Genomic DNA, 22,013 nt, shown 5'->3' with positions numbered 1-22,013 from the left:
TAAGTCATAAAGGGCCCAAAAGTGCATCTTTTTCAACTTAATCCATTAAGTCCAAGTCTCAAACCTTCATATCTGAATCAATATGATGTTTAGATGGATAAAATTTCCAACTTTAACGATAACAAGGTCAATAACTTTAAAGATCTAAACTTTATGCACTTAAAGTGACCAAAAGCTCATAACACCCAAAACTAGGTAGATCTAACAATTTCATCATCAAGATTCAAATGTTATACCTCCAGAAGAAAGATCAATGTGAACAAGGTCTATATCTACAAGCTCCAATGCAACCATGGCTTATTCAATGAGTTCCTTCTTCTCCAAAGTGTACCATGAACACTCCAAGGCAATTAAAAACACCTTTTTTTGCTTACAAGGCTCAAACTAGGGTTAGGGTTTCAAGAGAGGGTGTTAGAGAGGTGGAGGCTGAGAACGGAGTGGGTTTCGGGAAGTTAAGGAGCTTCAATAGGGATCAAACCACAAAAATTGGGTTTGGGAACTAATCGTGTATGCCCAACTTACGCCTAGTATGCCTAACTTACTAGGGATGCCCTGTAATGCCCAACGTACGCGACTAGCCCAGAAATCCTCGCAACTTCAAACGGCCGTAACTTCTTCATTCCAACTCTGTTTTCAAAGTTTTTTATATCCACGGAAAGGTTTTGATGAGCTCTACAATATTATCTAAATATCATGGGCTAAAAATGTAACACCTATGTTTCTGGGCTTGTCATTAATAGCGATGTAATAGTCTAGGTTAACCTTTGTAACCCATTTTAAAATAATAGAAGTGTATTATTTGAGTATTATGTGTCTTGTGCATAATTGTCTGTCTTAATTGAATTAAGAATATAAAATAAGCGTCAAAATGAAATATTATATAAAGCTGATATCTATGGATAATGTTGTAGTAGTTAAAACGAGGTTTCCGTATATATAAAGAATTCCGAAATCCGAGTTATAACGAAGAAGTTATGACCTGTCGAAATTTCGTGACAGAACCGGCAACACTGAATGACGTAAAAAGTGAAATTTATGTTAGAGAGATATTTAGCCTCAGCGATCTAAACGAAAGTCGTAGAGTTTGTTAGACCGAGAGCATACATAACAAGATCATCCAAATCTGACTTCGTATGAGGAAGTTATGATTTTATGAAGTTTCGACTTAGCAGTATACAGCCCGAATACTCGATTCGAGATCAAGTGATTATTGGTCGAAACAATCTAAATGAGAATCGAAGATCTCATTGATAGTAGTGCATTGGTGAAAAGACATACGAAAATGGACATCGGATGAAGAAGTTATGAATTTATAACGGAGTTTTCCTGTCCCGGCCTACTGAAAATAAATAATAAAAATAAATTCAAATTAGCCGACGGAGTCTAAATGAAAGTTGTAGAGCGTAGTCTCACCTATGCGTGGATATAAAGAACGTCGAAAACGGAGCTCGTATGCGAAGGTTATGTAATTTTGAAGTTTGATTAATCGGGTTACGCTAAGCGTAATGGAGTACACCCAGTGTACCCGGAACCACCTCAGTTACGCATGCAGTGACGTCACTCGAGCCATACGCACGCCATGATGTCGGAGTACGCCCAGCGTAATCGAGGTTTTCAGCCCCTATAAAAGGAAGTCGAGGGCAGCCGATTCTTTTGCCTAAATTCTCTTCTCTCTCTCCCGATTCGTGCAACTTATATCTCGAAGCCCCAGTATCATTCCCGAGCCTCGAAGCAAGTCCCGAAGCCCCGAAGATCCCGATAAGTGAGATTCCCGAGCCGAAGCTCTGCCCGCAAGGAGCCCGGTTTTTGTGAAGATCTTCCAGATCTACCGAAGAATACTACTTCTACAAGTCGTAGCGCTGTCCGATCATCTTCTGATCAAGTGAGTGTGTAGTTACCTTCTTCTAACGCATAATTATGAAGTATTTTATACGAAATACGTGTTATGTGTATATTTTGTTGTTATATGTGTGAATGTATATTCACTTTCTTCTATTTCATAGATATGATTTATTCTCTATGAAATACGTGTTATATGTATGAGTCTCATATGTTGGTTGGAATATGTATTAAATGAGAATGTTATACAGGTTTTAAACTATGTATAAAACTATATATTTTTATCTACTAATATGTTGGGTAGAACATGGGTAGATAATTGATGTGTGATAAACAGGTGAGAGGCCTCGATGTTGTTGTTGTTGATCTAGTTATTCAGCGGAATATGGATAACGACCACAGACTCTTTCTAGACAGTCATGTGGAACGCTAGCAGGCTCATAAACTGTGGGTGTTGTGAACGATGTGCTCACCGGTGTACTCTATCCCCCTCATGGTTGCCTTTAGGACATCTATTGTTGAGGAAACCCCTTAGAAATAATGTCCGTCCCGATGAAAATCCTAGATTAGGTCCCTTGAGATAGTGTTGTTTTAGGCACGTAAAGTGAGGATAACGGGAATGGATAATCGGGTTATTGTTGGTTGGTAAAAGTAAATATAATTATTTATTGCGGGTTGAAAACCCTATATGCTCACGAGGCTCCTAAGCCTGACCCACTCAGTATATTTGTATTACAGGTAGTGACGCGAGGGCATAAGATGGATGAATCATCAAGTTATTTTGTTTATTAGACCAGTTGTTATATGTAACTGTTGTATGGTCTATCTTTTGTTGTTTATGCTTTTGTGTGTGTATCGAAACATGACATCCCGAGTTTTGATTATATAATGAAAATACATTTCTTTATGAAATGCTTTGGTAAATATTATTCTATCATATTTTGTTTTTAGGAAAAAATTCCGCAACTCTTTTAAATCAAAAGGATTTACTCTGAAATTATTTTAAAAGCATAAATGAAACCGGTCTTTTTCTGGCCGTGATTTTGGGGATGTCACAGTTGGTATCAGAGCATTAGTTTAAGCGAACTAGGAATTTGTAGGATTTCTAAACTTAAACTTAGAATGCTAAATGAAGGTTGTTAGATGTGTGTCTATTATATTTCAGACACGAGCACTAGTTTATTTTAGGAAAGTTGCCTAAAATGCTTTTATGTGCTAAATGTTATATGTTGCCATATATGATATTACTTGTTCGGATTTATGGTCTGTTGCTGACCGGATCTAGAAACCTTATGTGTGTAGGATTCTAAGCGTATGGTTACGATATTAGAACTAACATGTAAACGTTTCGAAGTGATATGGATGATTTGAATATCTATCATGAATGAGGATCTAATTTCACCTTATTCGGTGTATAGATCAAAATGGTAAGAACCAGAAGTGGCGTTGGAAACGTAGATAAAAACAGGAATCAACGACCAGTGATTGAGAAAATACCTATTGTAGCTGTTGCACTTGAGCCAATAACAATGGCTGGTGTACAATTGATGATTCAGACGATGTTGGATCGTCAGATGGAAGAAACAAGACGTCTGCTTAGGCAGAATCGTGAAGAACCGTCAATTCAAGTGGAAGAGCCCGAGGAGAATGGAGGGCACTCGGAGGGAGAAAACTTCAGTGGAACTTTTGGTCAAGCCAACCCACCGGTGGTTAGACACAACAACCAGGATGGAGGAAATGATGGCCGTGGGTGTAAGTACAAGGATTTCATGGCATCCAAACCACCATGTCTATCCGGAAGCCCGATGTCAGTGCAAGTTATGGATTGGATCTCCGAAATAGAGACAATGTTTGAAAGTTGCGAATACAGCAACAGGCAGAAGGCCGCTCTTGCAACCCCTCTGCTAAAATCTGGCATGTTGAGTTGGTGGAAGCTGTTAGCTGACTCTATGCCCAAGGGAGAAGCGAGCAAAATGTCTTGGGAAGACTTTGTGGAATAACTGAAACTGCAGTACTACACCGAGCAGGACCTTCTGGAAATCAATAATGAGTTTCACAATTTGAAGAAGGGTAAATTGAGCATTACTGAATACGCTGCTAGTTTGACAGAAAAGATGAAGCTTATCCCGTATTTAGTACCAACAGAACTCTCTAAGGTCAACAAGTTTGCCCTCGGACTACCAGCGGACTGCGGTCCAATGGTTAAGCAAGCAACCACATTGAAAGCCGCCATCTAGGCTGCTAGAAATGTTGAGACCTAGATCAGGGAGAAGGGTCTGGAGAGGTCAGAGGTTGGTGAAAAGAGAAAAATCGATGGACCCTCGAGGTCCAGCAAAAAGGGTAAATTCTCTAAGTCTAGTTCTGGAGGAGGTGGAGGAGGCGAAATGAAATGGTGCGGCAAATGCAAGAAGAAGCATCATGGGAAATGTGGCGGGGAAGCCACATGTTTCAAATGTGGAAAGCCAGGGCATTATGCCAACGAATGCACCCTCACCAAGAAACTTTGCTATGGTTGCGGTGAGGAGGGGCACATCTCGAGAGATTGTTCGAAAAAGAAGGAGGCAGCAAAACCCAACATTCCGCCAAAGCCGAAGGCGAGAGCCTTCCAAATGACACTGGAAGTTGCTAAAGATGAAGTTGATGTTGCTTCAGGTACCTTTCTCGTAAACAAATTGCCTGTCCAAATATTATTTGATTCTGGAGCCAACTACTCCTTTATTTCGCATGAATTTGGTAGGAAACTAGATCTGCCTGTTGATAGACTAGATAATGCTTTATTAGTCGAAGTTACTAGTGGCAAGTTTGTACTTGTTAGCCATCGTATGAAAAACATCTTAATTGACTTAAATGGGAATAAGTTCCACGAGGAATTATTGCCTATCAAACTTAACGGTTTCGGCATCATTTTGGGAATGGATTGGCTTAGCACCAATGACGCCGAGATCTTGTGCAGAAAGAAGATAGTCAAAGTAAACCCGCCAGGGAAACAGTCATTTATGGTGTATGGGGACAAACGCAGAGTAAGTTCTGGGATCATTTCTCTAATGAAAGCCAGAAAGTGTTTGGACAAAGGATGTACATCATATTTGGCATTTGTGATTGATGCAAAGAAGGAGAAAAAGGAGATGCGGAGCATTCCTGTCGTGTGTGATTATCCGGAAGTATTTCCCGAAGATCTTCCCGGATTACCGCCTGATAGACAAGTGGAGTTTAGAATAGACTTGTTACCAGGGACGACGCCAATAGCAAAAGCACCTTATCGATTAGCACCGACGGAGATGAATGAGCTGATGATGCAACTTTAGGAATTATTGGACAAAGGTTTCATTAGACCTAGTTCATCACCCTGGGGAGCTCCGGTGTTATTCGTGAAGAAGAAAGATGGACGTATGAGAATGTGCATCGATTATAGAGAGCTGAACACGACAACAATAAAGAATAGATATCCGTTGCCGAGGATTGATGACCTATTCGATCAACTACAAGGTTCAAGTTACTTTTCAAAGATCGACCTGAGGTCAAGATTTCATCAGCTGAAAGTAAGAGAGCAGGATATAAAGAAGACTGCATTCGGAACACGATATGGACACTACGAGTTTTTTGGTTATGTCATTTGGACTAACCAATGCTCCAGCAACATTCATGGATTTAATGAACAAAGTTTGTAATCCGTTCCTTGATAAATCTGTGATAGTGTTCATAGATGACATTCTGATTTACTCAAAAAGCCAAGAGGAGCATGGTAGACACTTGCGAGAAGTGTTGGAAGTCTTGAAGAAGGAGAAGCTGTATGCTAAGTTCTCCAAATGTGATTTTTGGATTCGAGAAGTCCAATTATTGGGTCACGTGGTCAACCAAGAAGCGATAATGGTTGATCCAACAAAGATTGAAGTTCTAATGAAGTGGGAACAACCGAAAAGTCCCACGGAGATCCGAAGCTTTTTAGGATTAGCCGGATATTACCGAAGGTTTATCCAGGGCTTTTCTTCGATCGCTAGTCCATTAACAGCTTTGACCCACAAAGGAGCTACTTATGCTTAGAGTGATAAGCATAAAGAAGCATTCGAGAAGTTAAAGAAGAAACTATGCGTGGCACCGATACTTTCTCTACCCGATGGAGTTGAAGACTTTGTTGTTTATAGCGATGCGTATGGTGTTGGATTGGGTTGTGTTTTGACCCAAAGAGATAAGGTGATCGCATATGCATCTCGACAGTTAAAGGAGCATGAAAATAACTACCCGACTCATGATTTGGAGTTGGCAGCGGTAGTTTTCGCTCTGAAAATATGGAGGCATTACCTCTATGGCACGAAGTGCAAACTTTTCACTGATCATAAGAGTCTCCAGTATCTCTTTAGTCAGAAAGAATTGAATATGAGGAAACGACGCTGGCTAGAGTTACTTAAGGACTACGACTGTGAGATACTTTACCACCCCGGTAAAGCAAATGTTGTTGCTGATGCTCTCAGTCGGAAGGTCAATCTTGAAAGAAAGAGGCCAAGAGTGTTGACAATAGAAGTTGTCTCGACAATTGTGGAGAGTATAAAAAAAGCTCAAGAGGAAGCTTCTGAGAAGAATGACCGAAAGGAGGAACATTTGGGCAAGATGTTGGTGTTCGGTATAAACAGTCATGGATTGAAGGTGTTCCAAGATCGGATTTGGATACCTAAGACAGGAGGAGTCAGAGATCTTCTGATGGAAGAAGCTTATAAAACCATGTACTCGATTCATCTCGATAGCACTAAAATGTAAAGGGACCTGAAACCATACTACTGGTGGTCGACGATGAAGCTTGATGTTGCAAAATATGTCGCCGAGTGTGTGACTTGTGTGAGAGTCAAGACACAACATCAGAAATGTACGGGAGTTTGGAACCATTGCATGTGCCTATGGGTAAGTAGGAAGACATTGCTATGTATTTTGTCACTAAACTGCCCAGAACGAAAAGTGGTCACGACATGATTAGGGTGGTCGTTGATCGATTCACTAAGAGTGCGAATTTCATAGCAGCCAAGGAGAAATGGTCTATGGAAAAGCTTGCGAATTCTTATGTGAAGGAAATTGTGAGGCTTCACGGTGTTCCGTTAACGATTGTGTCATATCGTGACAGCCGTTTCACCTCACGATTTTGGAAAAGTCTACAAGAGGAACTGGGTACCAAGTTGTGTTTAAGTACAGCTTACCATCCACAGACGGATGGTCAGAGCGAAAGAACAATAAAAATACTTGAAGATATGCTGAGAACATGTACCCTAGAATTCCAAGGTAATTGGGATGAACATTTACCTTTGGTAGAATTTTCCTACAATAATAGTTTCTACTCGAGCATTAAGATGGCACCTTATCAAGCTTTGTACGGACAGAAGCGTCGTACGCCATCTTGTTGGCTTGTGGCTGGGGAAAAGCAGTTTATGGGACCGGAGATAGTACATCAGACTACGGAAAAGTTGAAAATAATTAGGGAAAGAATGTTAGCAACTCAGGATCGTCAAAAGTTCTATGCTGACAACAAGCGAATACCGATTGCTTTTGAAGTTGGAGATTCGGTTTTGCTTAAAGTCTCACCGTGGAAGGGACTTATACGATTTGGAAAAATGGGAAAGTTAAGTCCAAGGTTTATTGGACCGTTTAAAGTTCTTCAGAGGATTGGGAACCAAGCTTACAAGCTTGAACTACCAGAAGAACTGAATGGAATTCATAACACTCTCCATGTGTGTTATTTGAGGAAGTTTACGGGAGAATTTCCTGACATAATTCCACTTTCGGAGTTGAGAATTGATGAGAACAAAAGGTTAATTGAAGAACCAGAGGCAATCGTTGACCGAAAGACTAAGAAGTTGCGAAGCAAGATGGCCGAGTTAGTACTTGTATGATGGAAACATACGAATGGGCCGAATCTCACCTGGAAGACGGAGAGTGAAATGATGAGTCGCTACCCGCATCTGTTTATTGATGTGTGATTCCGGGGACGGAATCATTTTATGGTGGAGAGAATCGTCACGTTTGTGTTTCTGGGCTTGTCATTAATAGCGATGTAATAGTCTAGGTTAACCTTTGTAACCCATTTTGAAATAATAGAAGTGTATTATTTGAGTATTATGTGTCTTGTGCTTAATTGTGTGTCTTAATTGAATTAAGAATATAAAATAAGCGTCAAAATGAAATATTAGATAAAGTCGATATCTATGGATAATGTTGTAGTAGTTGAAACGAGGTTTCCGTATATATAAAGAATGCCGAAATCCGAGTTATAACGAAGAAGTTATGACATGTCGAAGTTTCGCGACAGAACCGACAACGTTGAATGACGTAAAAAATGAAATTTACGTTAGAATGATATTTAGCCTTAGCGATCTAAACGAGAGTCGAAGAGTTCGTTAGACCGATAGCGTGCATAAAAAGATCGTCCAAATCTGACTTCGTATGAGGAAGTTATGATTTTATGAAGTTTCGACTTAGCAATATGCGCACGAATACTCGATTCGAGATTGAGTGATTGTTGGTCGAAACAATCTAAATGAGAATCGAAGATCTCGTTGATAGTAGTGCATTGGTGAAAAGACAGATGAAAACGGACGTCAGATGAAGAAGTTATGAATTTATAACGGAGTTTTCCTATCCCGGCCTACTAAAAACAAATAATAAAAATAAAGTCAAAATTAGCCGACTGAGTCTAAACGAAAGTTGTAGAGCGTAGTATCACCTATGCATGGATATAAAAAACGTCGAAAACAGAGCTCGTATGCGAAAGTTACGTAATTTTGTAGTTTGATTAATCGGGTTACACTAAGCGTAATGGAGTACACCCAGCGTACCTGGAACCGCCTCAGTTACGCATGCAGTGACGTCACTCGAGCCATACACACTCCATGACATCGAAGTACGCCCAGCGTAACCAAGATTACGCCCAACGTAATCGAGGTTTTCAGCCCCTATAAAAGGAAGTCGAGGGCAACTGATTCTTTTGCCCAAATTCTCTTCTCTCTCTCTCGTTCTACATCGTTTTGCGTGCAACTTATATCCCGAAGCCCCGGTATCATTCCCGAGCCCCGAAGCAAGTCCCAAAGCTCCGAAGATCCCAAGAAGTGAGATTCCCGAGCCGAAGCTCTGCCCGCAAGGAGCCCGGTTTTTGTGAAGATCTTCCAGATCTACCGAAGAATACTACTTCTACAAGTCGTAGTGTTGTCCGATCATCTTCTAATCAAGTGAGTGTGTAGTTACCTTCTTCTAACGCATAATTACAAAGTATTTTATACGAAATACGTGTTATGTGTATATTTTGTTGTTATATGTGTGAATTTATATTCACTTTCTTCTGTCTTATAGATATGATTTATTCTCTATGAAATACGTATTATTTGTATGTGTCTCATCTGTTGGTTGGAATATGTATTAAATGAGAATGCTATATAGGTTTTAAACTATGTATAAAAATATATATTTTTATCTACTAATATGTGGGGTAGAACATGAGTAGATAGTTGATGTGTGATAAATAGATGAGAGGCCTCGATGTTGTTGTTGTTGATCTAGTTATTCAACGGAGTATGGATAACGACCATAGACTCTTTCTAGACATTCATGTGGAACGCTAGCAGGCTCATAACCTGTAGGTGTTGTGAACAATGTGTTCACCGGTGTACTCTATCCCCCTCATGGTTGCCTTTAGGAAATCTATTGTTGAGGAAACCCCTTAGAAATAATGTCCGTCCCGATGAAAATCCTAGATTAGGTCCCTTAAGATAGATGTTGTTTTAGGGACGTAAAGTGAGGATAACGGGAATGGGTAATCGAGTTATAGTTGGTTGCTAAAAGTAAATATAATTATTTATTGCGGGTTGAAAACCCTATTTGCTCACCAGGCTCCCAAGCCTGACCCTCTTAGTTTATTTGTATTACATGTAGTGGCGCGAGGGCATAAGATGGATGAATCATCAAGTTATTTTGTTTATTAGACCAGTTGTTATATGTAACTGTGTTATGGTCTATCTTTTGTTGTTTATGCTTTTGTGTCTGTATCGGAACATGACATCCCGAGTTTTGATTATATAATGAAAATACATTTCTTTATGAAATGCTTTGGTAAATATTATTCTATCATATTTTGTTTTTCGGAACAAATTCCGCAACTCTTTTAAATCAAAAGGATTTACTTTGAAATTATTTTAAAATCATAAATGAAACCGGTCTTTTCTGGCCGTGATTTTGGGGATGTCACAAAAAACTTCTCGAAAAAAAAATCCATATTTCATGCAAGAACCCGACTTCTGACTTTTTCTTTTTTACCCTTCGGCCCAAAGCAAAATTCAAGGGTTAGATCTCTCAACCATCATTACCTCCTTCCACAAGGTCTAATGTTTACCTCTTTAAGGCCCAAAGCTTTTACTCAATCGACTTCTGGCCCAAGGCCCTAAAATAAAAAAATGACGGGAAACAAGATGTTACAATTTCCTTCGTACGAAGAGATTCTTAATTACGAATATGACTAGCAAGTTGAATCAATGACAATTCCTCCTTTTGATGTTTTAGGTTATGTTTGAAATCCTTCCAAGATGGTGGAAGTTTGTCAATTACACTTGACACAAAAATGGGTTCATCTGTATTCATATTATGCAGTTTAAATTGACAACAAAATAGCAAGGAGTTCATTGTATTGTTTAGTGACAGACCTTGAATCGACCATCTTAAAGTTATTAAAGTCACTAACCATAAAATCCATGCTAGAAGCATCCTCAGTGATATATTTCAATTCATGGGTGTCCCACAAATCCTTAGCAGTTAAAACATCACTATGGATGTCAAATAGAGCATCAGACATACCGTTCAAGATGTGACCTTTAAAGATGTAATCGTCATTGTCCCACTTTTGCCTCTTCCTGGTCTCTTTTAGTGTCTTATCAACACCTTCCTTCCGTTTAGGTGGTCTTGGAGTAGTCAGCACATATGCTGCCTTCAGAGTGGTCAACATGAAGTGCATCTTATTATTCCAGTACCTGAAATAAATGCCTTCAAACTTCTCCAGTTTTGCAAACTTCATGGTTATCTCGCAAATTGATTCACATATCTCCAGAAACGTAAAATATCAGTTCGAGGTTGCCGGTTCAAGGCTTTCACGTGCAAAATGTTTTTTTAGAAATAATATATTCTCTAGATGATGTAAGTGGCATGATTTAAATGTCTGCCATCATACAAAATCGAAAATGCAATAAATAGTATCAATCGATATATGCACCAATAAAAATTAAGTTATATATTTTTTTCATATATGATTTATATACCTACTTGTGTCCCAAGCCCGGTCCAAACCGATTTGAATCTGGTGGTAAAGTAAATATGAGGCTCTTCAAAATTTAAAAAAATTATAATCAAATAACTAAACCGAAATATAATAAGGTACCTTTATAATTGAAGCAGAACCTATAGGATACCATTCCAATCTATTGGGTATAATTAAAAAATCGATGACTTAGACAACAAAAAATGAATACATAATTAGTCGCAATTTTATTATATTAATCATCTTTTACAATGTAAAAAGTAAAAGTATTGAAAGTATATTTGAGAAATTAAATATCTTTCTACATTTTATTCCTATTACATATTAAATGGTGACAAGTGGACTAAAGTAATATCAATTTCATTAAATGTTATCAACATTTGATATTTGATATGGTAGGAAGATAAATAAAAATAAAATGTACGAGGATATTAAATTTCTTTTTATGTTATTAGACTTTTGCATACCATTGTCATGGAATGGAAAGAATAAAGGATATTAAATTTCTTTTTATGTTATTAGACTTTTGCATACCATTGTCATGGAATGGAAAGAATAAAAAATACTCAATACGTGGAACACGTTTCTTGGACCGGGTTCATGAAATTTATTGTAATAAAAAAACACCCATAAGAAATCTGTCGGTGGCATATTTCTGAACTGGAAAATAAAGAAACCCATTTAGTCATCTACACATGAGAGTTTGCTGACTTTTTCTACAAAGGGCAAAGGCCAATGGAAGAGACCGATGTTCAATTGTGGCCCTAGCCATCGCTTTCTGATTATTTTTTTGGGAAGGAATCTCTTTCCACTTCCATGCAATAAGTGGATTTTATAATTATCCTTTTCCTAATCATGTTATTATGGGTTATGTTAAAAAACGTGCTTACCTTATATAAATCCTTTTCTTCTTTCTTATTGCATGCATTTTAAAATCCTAATTTAAATCCAAAACATAAATAATATAGGTTTTACCCTTTTGGTTAGTATTATTGGTAATCTTGCTTTTCGCTGTTGCTTTGCTGAATTATTGGTAATATTGCTCAATCATAATTATGTTATTTTTAATTATCATTATTTGTTGTTTATTATTATTTAGTTACTAATCCGGTTCCAAAAAAAAAATTAGTTACTAATATTATAACTCTATTATTATTAGGGATAAATTGTTGTTATCACTACCAGAATAACATGCTTCAACATCGTTTTGTCAAAAGGAAAACGCACAACACAATAATAAGTTAAGAAAACATCTACTCTAATAATCTATTCTAACAAATGAAGGATTTTTTTTTGTCACATGACTGTCATTCAATTTATTAAATGTCATTTTGTGATTATTTTGAATTAATTTTTTTATATGTTATTTAAGGAGTTTTTTCTATTTTAATAAATTCACATCATATTTTAATGTAAATATTACAATAAATATAATAATAAATGAATATCAATTTCATTAATAAATTTACCTTATTATTTAAAAAAATTTAAATTAAAGCTCATTATTTATTTTGTTTATTTATTTAAATTTAAAAGATAAAAAAGAATCAATTTTAATAATTCATTATTTTTTCTTATAAATCCAAAGTTTTTAAATATTTAAACATTAATATTTAATTTCCTTTAATTGATATATATAATACATGTGTCTTATGTAATACATGTGACTTAAGGTTATTATACTAATACATGGCAAAACAAGAAAATACATGGGACACCATATTTTTCATTATCTGAGTCCATTTTCATTAAAATCGAGAGCTTTCAGAATGCTTTAAAGTACTCGGTACCGTATTTCCAATTCTATTCGCCCGGGTGGGAAACACATAGATATCAGGTAATGAATGATCCATTTCAGATCGATTACTATTTTCTAAAATACAAAATATTTGATTATTTTTCTAAATACTAAATTAAATAATGATTATTTTTCTAAATATACATGTTTTTTATGTATTACATTATCAATTCGGCGTTATTTATTTAGTCTCATACACTGCCATCTAATCTGACGGTCAGGATCCAAATGCCGACATCTACCTTTTGACTAAAAACATGAATCCATAAGTACTAAAAAATAAAATAATAATTTCAATTATAACGTTTTATAAGATGCTGTATTTTGTTTTGTCGTTGGAAGGGAGAATCTTTTAACGCGGCTAGTTGACTCATACGCCTTGATTGAAGGCAAAACAGGGATACAAGTACTTCATCACCATCATCCATACATTCATCATCCTTTTCAGTTTTCATCACTACTTCGATTCTATTTATTTCTACTTAATATACCAATGCATATGCCATAAACAAGATCTTGAAATAGGGTTTTACTTTTCCTCCATAATCATCTGTTGATTTACCATTTTGGTTTTGGTTGCGTTTTTATTACATTTTTTATTTTGATTTCCCAGAATTCCGGCGTTAGTTTTGGTTTTTAACAGAGAATTATGGGGCCGATGGTGTTACGGACACCACCTGTAAAGTGCTATTCCAAAAATTCGTCTCCGGTGGCATTGCCGCCGGGTTCCTTCTCATCTGGTGGTGGTGGTGGTGGTTTGGATTATATTGAGCATACTGTCTCCAAATTTGATACGCTTGTTGGTGTCGCAATAAAGTATGGTGTCGAGGTAATATATTCAGTTAATCTTCCATTTGTTATGTTTTCCAATTACATTACTATAATTAATGGTTTAACCTGAATGCATGACCATAGTTGATAAGTTAATCTACATTTTATTTTCAATTTTTCGTATTGATTCGGTAATAAATTGAAATTTGGTAAGTACTTTATATATATATATATATATATATATATATATATATATATATATATATATATATATATATATATATATATATATATATATATATATATATATATATAGTAAGACCTATGTATCATATGAGTTATTTTAAAATTAAAAAATAAATATAAATCTCAAAATATTTAAGAAATTTAAATTTATAAGAAAATAAGAAAAATAATGAATTATTACATTTAAAATGTTTTTTATCTTTTAAATTTAAATAAATAAGCAAAAAGAAACTAATGAGTTTTAATTTGAGAATTTTGAAATTTAAAAATAAGTTTATTAATAAAATTGATATTCATTTATTATTATATTTATTCAATTATTACATTAAAATATTATATTCAATTTAATAAAAGTGAGAAAAAATTAATTCAAAATAACTATAAAATAACATTTGACAAATGGAATGTGATTTTGACATATGATAAAAAAAATCTTTTATTTATTAGATTAGATTCATATACTATATTTGGAAATTTTAACTTTTTATTTACAAGATCATATAGCAATAAAGCCATAACTTTATAGCTTTATTTTATTGAACACAAAATGAAAAAAAAAAAAAAAATTTATTTACAAAACAAAATACTCAAACATTTGAGCGATGATCTTGGATTTAAACTTTAGAAAAATATAGAACCTCGACTTTTAAAAAAAATAATAATTAAAAAAAAGGAAAGACGTTGAATGTCACACCGTCGCTAAATTCTTTAAAGAAGATGTTTCTTAAAAAAAATCCCCTCATTTAAAAAAAAAAGCCATATATTATATTATATTATTTTTTTTGTTTTTTTCTTCTTCTTTTTTTAAATTTGCTTTATAATTATTAATAGTTTTTACATCAATTATTTAAATTCAATGTATTAATTAATTTATATTATTATTATATTTATTTAGTTTTTTGTTTTATTATTTAGATTATATTTCTGATTAAATTAGGTGTTTTTCGATTTTTTTCTTTTTTGTTTCTGTTTCAAACATTATTTGGATTCTAGCAAACGAAGAAGCTTCGGTCACGGTTTCAATTCCTAGAAATTAGGACAAATACTGGCTCATATCCATGTTTAACAAAATTTTATTTTTCCAGTTCAAAAATCTTTTGTTTTTTGGGGGTTTATTAGTTGTAAGAAAATAGGATGGGTATGTGACCATGCCCACCCCTAATTTTTATCTATTATTTCATTAAGACTATTTTTATTTTAAAACAATTTATTATTAGGGTTTTTTTTATTTGTTTTCCTTAAAGATCTAAAATAGTTTGTAGTTCTAAATAAAAACCAAATATAGACAAAACGTATGTATTGGTCAAGCAATTTATAACAACACAATCCTTCAATTTATTAAAACCATCTTAAGAAAATTTGGTATTGTTTTTTTGTTGAATTAAACTTTTAAAATATATATATATATATATATATATATATATATATATATATATATATATATATATATATATATATATATATATATATATATATATATATATATATATAATATGCTTTTGTTGAAAACTAGGCATTTTGCTATAAACCAGGAGACAGAAACCCTATTTGGGGTTTTATTTAGCACTGTCCTATTAATAAATCTATAAATAACTAATATTATAAAATTAAAATATAAAACTAATTGAAAATAAAAAAAAATTGAAAAATTAGGTAAATAAAATATACAATAATTAAAAACTACAAAACTAAAAATGCATCAATTAACAAAATAACAAAAATACAAAAACTAACTAATGTTTTTTTTTTTTTTTTTTTATTTTGTGTATTAATAACTTTTGTTTAATTTATATATTTATAACTTTTGTTTATTTTTATCTCTTAATCAATTACTTTATATATTTATCAAAAAAGCGATGACTTCTTACATACAACCTTGGTATGATGATACAACTCCAAATTCCATACCACTTTACTTCATCGTCCTTCAAAACAGACAACTTTTATATCGCTCCCTCTTATTTCCATATACCTATTATATTAACCCCATGAGATGGTTTTACAGTATTATCTCTGTTTAATAGATAATATTATCTTATTGTAATCTTACACAATGATGTAAAAATTGTTATCTATGAAGTCCTTTGGACGAGGAGCTCATGTGCCACAGAGTGGACAAATGCTCCCCTTTATAAAGTCAATTTGATTGGGGCTTTGGGATTAATCGATTTATGCAGGACTTAATCGGGAACCTTAAATTATAAAGGAATTTATGTTGAAAAAAAATCAAATATTAACAATATCCTAACAAAATAAGTAACAACTAACCATAAAAGGTCATATTCTAGTGTTTAACATGAGTGCAATAAGGGAGAGTTGGAGAGACAAATGCAAGAAGAAAGAAAGAAGACATGAGAGGGAAGAAAGAAAAAAAGAAGCAAATAAGGGAAAGGCCAGACATAAAGTCATGAATTTCAAACTAGGAATTACTATACCAGTTTCTAATTATTTGTAGTTTATGTATTACTATATTATTATATTAGTATCTGATTATTTTTTTACTTTTATCGTTGACTTATTTATCATTTTTGATATTTTTAACATTTTGAGTTTTTTCTTACATAGATGGAGTTCGCCATATTACCTTTTAAATCGTAGGTGGTTTCCTGATTAATGCATGCCAAATGCCTAGGTGTCGATTATTTGGTTGCCTAGTATGATTTTACAACATTGATCTTACAATATTATCTCATTCTTATAGTCTTGTATTATTGCATGTTTAAAACCTTGCACTGCTACAAAAAATAGTTATATTAAAAAACATCTTAATTAGAAAGTTAAGAAAAGCAATTATCGAAAATACATCAAGATTACCTTAAGATAATACACAATGTCATAGATAATACACTCTATCATATATCCTAAGATCATAATAAGATAAATCCGTCTGTGAGGCTTAAGAAATACAGTAATATTACATTAAAATAATACAACATATTAGATAGAAATAATACAATAACATTACAGTAAAATAACCTCAAATAGTTTTTACTTGTATTTAGATGCATCCATAAGAAAGAGTGAATTTCCTTTAAATCCGCAAACATTTTTATTTTTTAAGCTCAAACATTTTTATTTTTTAAACTCATATGTGTTTGATATTTTTATATATAGTATTTAAAAGCAATACGTAATATGGTTTAAAATCATTATATTTTATATAACAAGTTAATGTAAGAAACTATTATTTCATAGTTGGTATCCATAAGATAACTATTTTCAAAATGTATTTGTTAAAATTTACCTATATAATTTTATTTTGTGTAACAGGCATATATACCTCTAGTTATATATTTATGTATACATTAATTTAAAATAAAATATTGATATTGTCCTCATTCAGTATAAAACAAATAAGACTTAAGTTAGCGAATTATTGACTCTTTTCTAGAATAAAAGCACATCATTTATTTATTTATTCATTTACATTTAACATTAGGTGGTTGATATTAAGAGGATGAATGGCTTGATAGCAGATCAACAAATGTTTGCTTCAAAGTCTCTTAAGATACCTTTACGAGGGAAACATCCACCATCCCCAATAATGTCAAACAGGTAATAATACTTGTGTTACTTATAGAGTTAAATGAAGACGACAATTATTTACTTTTGTTATTTTTGCTTATTTTTTCAAAACGACTAACAAAAGCGTCCTTTAGAGTCTAATTTACTCCTAAACAATACATTTATCTCGAGCAACACTTATAACCCTATTGTAAGTGATATTATGAAGAAATGGTCCATCTCGTTATTAAATTTTTTGTTATTGCATCTTTACTCTTATTTCTTTCTATTAAAACATTATGTTTTGAAAAGCAGTCTTAAAAGGCACATTTACTCTTATTTTTTTCTATCAAAACATTATATTTTGAAAATTAGTCCTAAAAGGCATGTGTAGTATGTATAGTCTTATCCAATGTAACAAATGCAACCAATGTTATCTTGAATCGACAACCTTTCATTATTAATGATGTACGGAGTAGCTTATCATGTAGATTCTCTTGCAGATCAACCAAACATGTGGTGATATGTGACAGTGATACACATTCTGATTTGTTTGGTTCAATCAAGTCGTTGAAGTTATCAGCTTATTGTCAACTTGACAACTCACTATGCATGAACAATTTCCGAATCTATTATGGAAGTAAGCCAAATGATGGGAATGACATTAGTGAAAGCTTGGAAATGTCCGTTTATCGTAAAGAAAGTAGCTACTATTTCGAAAATGAACACAAAACATCCCAAACTTCCAATTCCTTTGTGGGTGTTCATCAAAAGACTAAAATTGTAGTTGATGCGGTGTTGGAGACGGATGATATGTCGATCACAAGTTCAAAAAATGATGGTTTTGATAAATATTTTGAGAAGTTAGTAAGGAGGCGTAACGGAAAAATTACAATTCACTAATACATATAATAGATCATATGATAGACATAGGAAATGTAAATCGTAATGTGTCTGAACTTTGAATTTTAAATCTGAAATTATAAGACTCAGAGTACATTTTCAATTGGTAAATCATCCAAGGCAAGAAAGTGACAAAATACTGAAGAACTAAGTTCATCATATACAGAGTTAACAAATAGATATGTCATTCACAATATTTTTACGAAATGTTATGTTCTCGAATTGTTTCAAAAGTACAAAATTCATATACTAAGTAAAAACTCTAAGACGTATTTTAATCAATTTAGTGAGCTTATAGTCTATTAGAGTTCTTCATCGTGCATAATTTCATGTGAAGATGTATATATATTATACTATTTCATATAGGGGTGACAAATCGTGCTATCGTTTCATATTTCTGTCTGACACGACACGACAAAGTTTTATATAACACGAACACGACACGACACGATGTTGTGTTTTTTTTAACTAACACGAAAACGATCGAATTAAAAAACGACAAACACGACACGACACGAAAAATATAACATATACTAAAAACTAGTTTATTTAATGAATAATTTATCAAATATAACATGACAAACACGAAAAACACGATAAAGAACTGCTAAATCGTGTTAACTTCGTGTCAAATTTTGAACACGAACATGACACGACACGATATCGTATTTTTTACAGTTAACATGAACACGAATTCAAATTTCAGTTTTGTCCAAATTTCTTTTCGTTTCGTGTATTTTTGTCGCGTCGTGTTATAAATTGTCACCCCTAATTTCACATTTCCAACCATTATAAAATACTCTCACAAACCATCGACTATTTAAAGAGTTTTCATCTAATAATGAATTTTAATATTGGAGTGTAATAATGACAACAAATGTATTTTCAACTTATCAACTTTTTTCTCATCAAAAAAATCATTTTTGCGAATGGTTGAAAATTAAGAGAAATTAAATATCCTTCTACTTTTTGTTACTACATATCCTTTTACTCAATGAAATGGTGACATGTGTAATATTTAATGCTCATTTAATAAGATTTAATGATATTTTATGATACTAATATGACACATGTCATAATTTAAATAGGTAGAATGATTGGTAAGATTAAAAATGTAGGAGGATATTTAATTTCTCGAAAATTAAATCTGTTTTAATTTTAAGAAATATTTATATATTCAAAAAACCAGGCCACTTTCTTATTTTACTACTTTAGTAGTATCCCTAAAAACCCGTAAGCCCCTGGTTCTAGAAAACTTCCCTCTCATTCTAGAAAGTTTCTCTTTTAGTAACTTTTCAGCCGCTTATAACTCTAAAAATAGCTAAAATTTTGTACTCCTTTTTGATTCTTGCAATCCCATTAGGCTTGGCAGAGTGGTCTCGACTGACACTCCTTGACAAAAGCTGATTTGGACTCGGGGAACGTCGGGCCACCAACTCGGCATGCCGAGTTCGGTGGCCAAACTCAGTAAAGTTCTGTCGAGCTCTTTTTTTTGCATTCTTCTTCCCCTTTTATTCTCCTTACCTCGGCAACATTCTTCTTCCTTTTATATATATATATATATATATATATATATATATATATATATATATATATATATATATATATATACACACACACAGAGAGAGAGAGAATATGATGTTATTTTATCTATAACATATATATATATATATATATATATATATATATATATATATATATATATATATATATATATATATATATATATTTTGTGAATTTTGGTATACATGCAAGTTTACAAAAAATGGTTGCACTAGAAACACTATAAATGGAACTTCAATATTTAAATCTTTCATATTTCAGATGGAGATTTACTTCGTCTTCCTTTTGTCACTGTCAACAATCATTTTGAAGATGAAGTATCAATCAATCTATACTAATAAATGAAAACCATTCTTGTCATATGTTCCACTCTTGGTGATTTCGCTACATGCCGTTTTTTAGTTATTTTAATTAAATTTTTTCCACATGACATTTTATGAGTTTTTTTTTTTTTTTATTTTCTTTGTTTAGTGTTTATGTAATAAATGTCTTTCAATTTAAAAATTCAGTAATTGACTCATTTTTCTTATAAATTCAGTAATTGACTTACTTTCCTTATAAATTCAAAATTCCCAAATTCAAAGAAGTTTTTATAATTTTGTAATTCATGACAATTCTTTAAAATATGTCAATAGTTTTTTATTTATATAGATTAAAGTACTTATTCATCATTAATGCTTAAACCTTCATATTTAATTTTTTTTTCTAATCAACCTGTGTAATATATGAGTCTCACAACTAGTAGATGGATAAATAAACACCCTTCCTAAATTAGGTTACAAGACTGAAGGAATTGAGATTTGTGGAAAATCATTATTCACCCCCTTGGTGTTTCATTTTGAACTGTATCACTCAATTCCATGGGTCAAACAATGACAATTATGATTGTCCAAATGAGCAAACATGAAGATACTTTACTAAATGGTTGAATATAAATATTGACTATATTAACACCTTTTTACAATTTTTTTTAACTCTTGGAGCAGCTATTCCATGATATATCTCTAAGTTCTATTTTAGATTTATCTCTTTTTTAAGCTCTAATTTATCATGAAGGTCTATAAGAATTATATAGTAGAAGCCAATGCCATCAATATTTTTCCAATTCTATCTCAAAATATATTCAAAGAGACGCATGAACTTGGTAAGCCACCTCTAACAGAAGAAGTTTATTCTTAGATTACAAAATCATTTGTCGATACTTACACTGCAAATGAAGCAAATACATGTAACTTTTCCACCTATCCATCTAAATCAAATCCCTTCATTTATTTCTTTCTAAAGGATAACCTTCTGAGCTCACACAAACCGAGAAGGAACCTACTTCTATTACCCCTCTTAAATAGAAATTTTGATATAATTCCTTCAAAATCAACCATACTCTATTAATCACAATGGTCAACATCTCAAGTCTCATATAAAGTGCCATATTCTTTATAACATCCTGTTTATGGATGTTTTTGTTTTTGGGATAGCGAACCATAATTTGGTTGAATATATGCCTTATGCTTCAAGGGGATAGAGTTTAGACCCTATTAAATGATGATAATCTTGTTTAAGTGATTTAAGCCCTTTAATTATGCTTTGGAGCCAAAGGGTAAATTGGGAAAAGTATATCTTAGGCTTCTTGCATGAACTAATAAATTTATGTAGGTATGTTTTGAGTAAAAAATAATTAGATATGATTATGGGGCTTTTCAATACCTTCACGTGCATATAAAGATCACTAAAAACAATGTTAGAATCAAGAAGTTATGATTGTTTGAAGTTGAAGCTAAAAATCGAATAATCAGAAATTTATCTGAGGAGTGTGGAACACCCATATAAAACACGGCGCGCCCTCCACCTAATGGGATGCACGTTTTTTAGGCTATTTAAAGGCCATTAACCCTAAGGACTTCTTCATTTTTAGCCTCCATCTCCTCTAAAACACCTCTAATGAAACCCTAGCCTCCATTGAAGTGTTTAGAACTCATCATGTCTCCTAAATCCATTTTGGTACCCTCTTACTGTCTATTTGGTTCTTTCCTTTGGTGGTATTACGCTTGAGAAGGAAGAAGAACGAGAAAGATTGGTCCTTGAAGCTATGTATTTGAAGTATTCAACCTCCAT

General features: G+C 33.1%; 1 protein-coding gene across 1 annotated transcript; it reads left to right on the top strand.

Moving 5' to 3' along the window:
- The first annotated feature begins 13,254 nt into the window (after nt 1–13,254).
- On the top strand, nt 13,255–18,449 carry LOC145102256 (uncharacterized). Its single transcript, XM_079039638.1, has 3 exons — nt 13,255–13,743; nt 17,371–17,486; nt 17,939–18,449. The coding sequence occupies exons 1-3, from the start codon at nt 13,564–13,566 to the stop codon at nt 18,336–18,338; spliced, it is 696 nt and encodes a 231-aa protein (XP_078895764.1). The 5' UTR covers nt 13,255–13,563; the 3' UTR covers nt 18,339–18,449.
- Nucleotides 18,450–22,013: the final 3,564 nt, after the last annotated feature.

This window comes from Lactuca serriola, chromosome 4 (genome assembly GCF_051521515.1).
Source record: "Lactuca serriola cultivar US96UC23 chromosome 4, Lser_US96UC23_V15, whole genome shotgun sequence".
Lineage (NCBI taxonomy): Eukaryota > Viridiplantae > Streptophyta > Magnoliopsida > Asterales > Asteraceae > Lactuca > Lactuca serriola.
Note: the sequence above shows the minus strand (reverse complement) of the source record. Positions and strands in the feature narration are given on the sequence as shown.